Source organism: Antedon bifida, chromosome 8 (assembly GCF_963402885.1).
Source record: "Antedon bifida chromosome 8, ecAntBifi1.1, whole genome shotgun sequence".
In the NCBI taxonomy this organism is placed as follows: domain Eukaryota; kingdom Metazoa; phylum Echinodermata; class Crinoidea; order Comatulida; family Antedonidae; genus Antedon; species Antedon bifida.
In genome coordinates this window covers 17,230,855-17,237,678 of record NC_136233.1, presented here as the reverse complement: position 1 = coordinate 17,237,678, position 6,824 = coordinate 17,230,855, and the positions used below count along the sequence as shown (strand labels likewise).

The 6,824-nt window shown below is 36.8% G+C and overlaps 2 protein-coding genes across 3 annotated transcripts; both read left to right on the top strand.

Annotated features, from left to right (window-relative positions):
• The first annotated feature begins 281 nt into the window (after positions 1 to 281).
• LOC144850204 (cilia- and flagella-associated protein 68-like) lies at positions 282 to 2,417 on the top strand. Of its 2 annotated transcripts, XM_078707436.1 has the most exons (4): positions 282 to 438; positions 886 to 1,123; positions 1,560 to 1,644; positions 1,973 to 2,417. In XM_078707436.1, exons 2-4 carry the CDS (start codon positions 908 to 910, stop codon positions 2,137 to 2,139), a joined length of 468 nt encoding a protein of 155 aa, XP_078563562.1. In that variant the 5' UTR covers positions 282 to 438; positions 886 to 907; the 3' UTR covers positions 2,140 to 2,417. The 2 variants fall into 2 exon arrangements, with proteins under 2 accessions (XP_078563562.1, XP_078563560.1); XM_078707434.1 differs by lacking the exon at positions 282 to 438 and having other exon boundaries at positions 878 to 1,123.
• A 483-nt stretch (positions 2,418 to 2,900) lies between these two features.
• Positions 2,901 to 6,686, top strand: LOC144851017 (uncharacterized). Its single transcript, XM_078708541.1, has 6 exons — positions 2,901 to 3,052; positions 3,838 to 4,034; positions 4,356 to 4,656; positions 4,904 to 5,060; positions 5,568 to 6,005; positions 6,384 to 6,686. Exons 1-6 carry the CDS (start codon positions 2,901 to 2,903, stop codon positions 6,633 to 6,635), a joined length of 1,497 nt encoding a protein of 498 aa, XP_078564667.1. The 3' UTR covers positions 6,636 to 6,686.
• The last annotated feature ends 138 nt before the right edge of the window (positions 6,687 to 6,824 follow it).

The window sequence follows — 6,824 nt, the reverse complement described above, 5'->3', positions numbered from 1 at the left end:
GCGATAGTTTACAGGAGTAAAAAGTAAAACCTTCAATCATGGAGGTTACCTCCATGATTCAATCATGATTCGATACTTGGAATAAAACAGACCCTGTTTTGCATACAATACCGAAAATATCTAAGCTGATCCCATTGAGCTGATCCCTAACACCGACATTATACGCTTGACTAATCAGCAAAAGGCGCAACAGGTCGTTGCCATGAGTAACCAGACGCTGCGATCAACCAGTTGGTATTGTTTTCTTTGTTTATGGATAAACTTAGCAAGAGATTACGTTGATACAAAACATTTTAAGCCACACATGGTGACAAACATCAAGCTTTAATGACATCGATCTATTTTTGTGATGATTTTATCGTAGAAATTTGAAGGGCGATCCACTTTAATTGTTAAACGACTTGTTTTCAACACTTTTACACTGTTTTCTCATAGCTGGTAAGTAAAGTATAAGAACTAATCAATGTTACGTAGGCTGGCCTAGGGCCTAGGCCTAGTTTGTTTTATAATCCATAAAAGAACAAGGCTCTGCTGTATTTTCAACAAAAAATGTTCATTTTTTTATATTATTAATACCTCAGTAGTCACTTACTGTCTTAATAAAAAGCATAGCAAATCATGCACAGTTATTAGGTAAAATCATATCTTAATTTAATTTGAATTGTTATTTGAGATTCATTTTCCGTATCGTATCGTTGGTTGAAAAAACGCCGAACTAGGCTATACTCTTCCAATTAAACACCAATAGCTTGGGACTTCGTAGGAATTTGGTGATTATAATTATTATCGGGAAAATGGTTAAGATCGCAAGGTCTTAATTCTCTTTGTGCACAAACTTCTTTATTCAAAGTACTTTTAATTAGTTCATTTACATCAATATTTCAGATAGAACTTTAAAATAATCATTATGGATCGAGAAGAAGTATCATTTCGGTCAATGATAAGAGCATCGGGACTGGGAGAGGTCTGGACACATACTACAGACGTCGACAAGTTCAAGCAATATGGATGGAGATGCACAACTAAAGAAAACTGCTATTCGCCACAAACTCTTGTAGGGAACTGGAATGAACGAAGATTTGATATAGAAAAAGTTAGAGTTCCAAAACAACTTCCATCACAAGTAAGCGATATATAATAAAAAGTTTTCAAAGCTTATTGTAATAAATTCAAAGGTAAAACATTACAGGGAGAATGACAATGTTGTGGGTATCGTCGCTGGATCTCAATGGATCACAAACGAAATAAGCAACAACAATCCATAACGATATAGCTAAACATCAAGACAGAAGTGCCAAGCTTTCTAAACATTATTCTAAAATTATACAAACAATTCAACAACACTAAAACCACCACGCAACACGTTTGTTAGTTATACTAATTATAATCTTAACCATCATCAGTAATGCAAAATCCCCGATGTCCCTCATTATTACAAACAAACAGCATTCACTTTAGCTTACGTAATCGTAATAATACGGTCATTATCAATCACGATAAATCTTATTTAGTTATCCCAGATATCGAAATGTATTGATAACAACTATTTATCTCCACAGTATGATCACTATTTCGACACAACATACGATGCGAGTTACGAAAAAGAACAGAAACCAGTTCCAAAAGAACTCCTTCACCTTGCAAGTAAGTTTTAATTATCACAACAAATCAGCGCTCAGAATAAGCAAACTATTTACTGAAAATGAATACTGAATCACCTAAAGTAGAGAACATAAGTATTGGTAGCAATGTAGCCTATGAAATAACAAGGACATACATGGCTGCAGTCGCGTGCTCAAATTTGAGTTAGTGTTTACCGACCAACCGACCGACAGATAGTGAACTATAGAGTCGCGTTGCACTCGCGACTAATAAAAACGTTAGAAGTAACAGATAAGCAATAATATATTGTGTATGAATAATGTCTTATCCAGTTTTTAAATAACAAAATCTTTATTTCCCTCCTGAACAGATCGAGCTCCTCGTGCGTACAATACAGCTCAGCCCGAATTAGACCCACCAAGGCTTAGAGAGGACTACCAGTCATTCCAGACAACATCTAGAGCTGCCTATGTTAACCCCAAGCTTCGTCAACAGACATGCACAAACGAAGCATTTGCTGGAAAGCCGAGTTTATAACAATGATCAGTGAAATGATTTTATGTCCTGGACTAATTAACTATAATAACAATCAGTGTTATGGACATCAAATGCAGAAAATAAAAGCAAAAGATTTAATTATAATAGACTGTTTTTATTAGAAACATATCGGTCTTTCATAGTTTAGAAAGAACAAAACTAACTTATCAAATTAATTGTTTAGTAATATGGAAGATTGGTTCTTTAATTTTAGGTGCTTTCGATGTCACCTTTTTATTTTTAATTGATACTGTACCAATAAAAATGAGAATATATGAGAGACTTGTCCATGTGTTTCATGTAACTATAATACGTACATATTCATCAAAAGCACTGACCGCCAAAGAGAACGAAGGTGGCACAGGGAATTCCCAAGGAAGAGAAGAAGAGAAGGAATATAAGTGTTGGGAGCCTGTTGGATACAATTCAATTCAATCTTTTATTTCGGAATCTTTCCATAGAAACATGATTTTACGTACACATTAACAAAAAGGGTATGCTACTGATGATTCGACGAACGAGCGTTCAGTGCGGTAGGCCTACCACACGTGTCGTCGGTGGAATCTCCATCCTACAGTATTAGATAGAGCTTGTCAATTGTTCCCTACAGTTTGAGTTGTGAGTGAGTCATAATACCACAAACAAACGCAATTATACCTATATCCAAACTGTACAAAGTCCAAATTCCAATATAACCCGTAATAAAATAAACACAGTACATTGTGCCTATCTTTTTCCAAGACTACAAAGTTACCGTAAGGATGGCTAGATTGGCCGGTGGTATCTCAATACATAAAGCACTTATACCGGGAATGCTTATGTTCGGCGTGTTTTTCGTGATTAGCCTGTACAGTAAATCCAAGTGTACACCTACGACGACTATAGAAAGACCCGACATCTATACAGTTAATCGGTAAGCTTAGTAACTTTATTTTAGTCTCTTCCAACAGCACTAAACGTTGGAAAGTACACTATAGACTAGTAGGGTACCGGTATTATAACTGAGGCAACAATTCAATTTCTTGGGATATACCAAATAACATAAGCACATTGTACTACACAATTTCGTTACCATGTTCAGATGAACCACCTCATAAGGAAATCGTGAAGGCTGCTCATCGTACTATGAACATACATCCTCATCATCAGTCAAAATGTGCTCATTCGTATTCCTTCCTCCTACCATCATACACTGATTCCATCAACACCGTTTATATTATATTGGAATGGAGTCAAGTGACGTGGGTTTTCAGACACCTTCCCGATGTACACCTCAGTACAATATAACTTTTTATCTGTATTTATATATAGCGTTTATTAAGCACCTTTAAGTAAATGAGATTTACAATATCTTATATAGGAAGTTGCCGATACACGATTTGAACCAATCACGAGAAATACAGTAAGTCAGATTTATATGTCAAAAACACCAATGATTCACAAAATAGTTTAAAACATGAACAATATCAATTAAAAGACCGGAATAAATACTCTCAAAAGTCTCTGATTAATAAATCGCTGATTAAATAAATAGTACGGTAATGTATAGGATTACTGTTATAAGGTGGCACAGCGTCATCTCGATTGAAAGGTATTCTCAGGGAAGAGTGACATTTCACTCTTCTCTGATATTCTGCCATTCTGATCATCATAGGCCCACACCACTTTTCCCTGAGCCATGAAATCATTCTTCTTCAGAACATCCACAGAACGAAAAATATTCATTGATTGTGGAGCCAATGTGGCGTCGTCTGTACAATTGTTTCGTGAAACGTATCCTGGTGGAAAAGAGTTCATTATTCACTCGTTTGAAATAGATGACAGATTGGCGCCATATTTCAAGGCATACTCAAACCATGTGCTTCATTGCCCTGTTGGAGTGACGTCAAAAGACGGTAAGTAACGCAAAATCAGTAGGAATTTACATTTAAGCCAATGTACTGAAAGCAATGTTCACACTTATCGGGATGGAAGACAGCACGCAAAGTTTGTTAAATAATAGATCGCACAGAAAATAATTGAACGTGACCGTCTTAGCTAGCTTAACTTTTCTCGACTTGCTCAAAATTCCAGTTTTCTTTCTATGGTTGTTCTTTATTATTATTAATCGTTGTAATCTTGTAAAATGTGATGTATGAAATAGTAGGCATGAACTATGTATTATGTTGTCTCGATATTTTATGTTTACGACGCCAATTTTGTTTAATTTAAATCAGGTATCATGACAGCCTACAGTGAATCTGCCTGGTCACCTGATAAAGACAAAAACAATGGAAAAGATATGCAATGGGGAGGTGGAACACTTTTTGTTGATGACTTTGAAAGAGCAGACGAAACAGGTGGTGGAAAAAGAAAACTAACACACCGTAAAGGCGTCTCTACTATCGACCTCTCAATGTGGATCCAACGGAACATCCAGATAGAAGATTACGTGATTTTAAAATTGGACGTGGAAGGGGCAGAATTTGAGATTTTTCAAAAAATGTTGAAAGATGGAACCTTTAAATGGATTGATAAGTAAGAATGTTTATCATGCATAGTAACAATCACGTTTTAAGGCCATGTACAAAACTACTGTACAATCATCTCAAACTCTAAAATGCGGATTCTACCGCTTTTGCGGCAGCAACTGATGCAAACCTTATATACGTGTTTCATTTAGCTTTTGACAGTCGTCATCTTCATCGCACACGTCCTTCCACGAGGACAACATCAACATTGCCACCATGAACTCACATTCATAAATGTTTTCATTTATGGTTAGGTTATACGGAGAATACCACTTCCACCAACCAATACAATTTAGTCAGAGTAAGAAGATGGCCATTAAGTACGAAGTAGAAAAGAGGGGATTCCCCTTACTAGAATGGGTCGCAGAGTACAGAACATATTCAGATTTTGGCGACCTCCATCCCATAAAGGTTAGAATATTACTATTCCACTTGATTTCTAGTTATGTTTTAGTTTCTTTTTCCACTAAATACTGTTGTCCAATCTCAAAGGATTAAGGCAGGGGCGCCGCAAACCGCAGACGTTCAAAAGTTCCTCCTCGACCGTAGAACATGGACAGTATTCACATATCTATCACGCATGCATCTTTCGGGAGAGTATAGAGGTTACCGTACTGGTCCATCAGCTCCTGTTGTTTGACGACCTAATCCAAATTTCTCCAATCACATTCAGATTTATTTGGTCCTTGCGAAAATTCAAGAGAGGCACAAAATTACAATAACATACAAAATAATAATAATTATATACAGTATATATAAGTAAAATAAATATAAGTACAAGACCTTAACCATGTATAATCTTGTGTAATAGATGTTTATCATTACTATAATGCCCTTTATCTTTTCTATGATTTTTGCGGTACATGCTACATCAATTGAGATACGACTAATACTAGGTAAGCATATCTATTTTCATAGGTAAAACCAGAAACACGTGGAAAGACAGGAATCGTGTACAGACGATGCAGTGCGGAAGATGGTAAACCGAGAGTAGCTCTTACCATCGAAGTTGGTATGACACGAAAATTAGCAGAAAAAGTAGTCGCTGCTGCCATGGCGTATATACCCCAAATTCCGATTACGCTGTTTGTATATGGTGACTTCGTAGACGAGTACCCAAACCTTGTAAGATCATGGGCCAGGCGTTTTGAGGTAGGTATACGGGGTAACCATCCGTACCCCCACGGTCATGTTGAGATGATCATGGGCAACTGGGCAAAAGAGGCGGGGATTAGTACAGAGTTACGAATGGAGGAGATTGGTCTCGACACGAAGTTTTATATGCCGCCATGTGACGTCACGGATATTATACTGGCACAAGGGCGACACAGACAGTGGCGAATCATTAAACCAATTGCAAGCTTCCCGCCAATCACAGGTAAGAGTAACTTTGCAGGTTGCTGATAAATACTTCTTTCTTAATCCAATCCTAATAATCATGTTATCTGTCTTCATTAGTACAAGTGCTTGTATTGTTGCTAGGGCAATTTCTACAGATGTCATATTATGTTTGATATTGTGGCGTGATCAAAACGTTATGGTGGAAGAGACTACAATGTTTATTATCGCTTCCCAACGTACTTGTTTAATGAATATAGCATAGGCCTATTTATAATTATAATAATGTATGTATAATGTTCATCCACACTCATGTCTAATTTATAATTAATCTGTTTTATTCGAATGTACAACTGTATTATTTGATGTGTGTGGAAAATTTAATAAAACAAACAGCGTAATGTAAAGTTTGTATTTACAGAACCATTGCTGACTGTTGCCAAGTACTACAAATACCGTGACGTAGAACGGGTTCCGAAGGCACTGCGCATTATCGACAACCAGCTACTTAGATCAAATGGTGGCGTTCTAAGTTTAGACACCGACCATCCGGATTCCTATATGATCATCGTATTCCTGCTGGACTACCTCGTTGAAAATTCAGACTACCAACTGGTGACAATGGACGATTGTATAGACGGAACTTGAAAGAGATATATCCAGTGGCGGACCAAAGACTTCTGAAACTTAGAAGCACGGATAATAGACTTGTAAGGTGGACCTACATGGGGAAAATTGCATGCCAGCTTGTTGGACATAGGCGATTTAAAAGCTTCTAATCGACGAATTCAAACCACCAAAAAGGTTTTTCTTTGGCTTTTTACGTTTCTGTGGAAG

What these genes read in the sequence shown, in the direction of transcription:
- LOC144850204 (XM_078707436.1), top strand. Translation starts at nt 908, where the DNA reads ATGGATCGAGAAGAAGTATCATTTCGGTCAATGATAAGAGCATCGGGA. An exon ending in CAAAACAACTTCCATCACAA is followed by an intron (nt 1,124 to 1,559) that starts GTAAGCGATATA and finishes TTATCTCCACAG; the next exon opens with TATGATCACTATTTCGACAC. An exon ending in AGAACTCCTTCACCTTGCAA is followed by an intron (nt 1,645 to 1,972) that starts GTAAGTTTTAAT and finishes CCTCCTGAACAG; the next exon opens with ATCGAGCTCCTCGTGCGTAC.
- LOC144851017 (XM_078708541.1), top strand. Translation starts at nt 2,901, where the DNA reads ATGGCTAGATTGGCCGGTGGTATCTCAATACATAAAGCACTTATACCG. An exon ending in TGGAGTGACGTCAAAAGACG is followed by an intron (nt 4,035 to 4,355) that starts GTAAGTAACGCA and finishes AATTTAAATCAG; the next exon opens with GTATCATGACAGCCTACAGT. An exon ending in GCGACCTCCATCCCATAAAG is followed by an intron (nt 5,061 to 5,567) that starts GTTAGAATATTA and finishes CTATTTTCATAG; the next exon opens with GTAAAACCAGAAACACGTGG.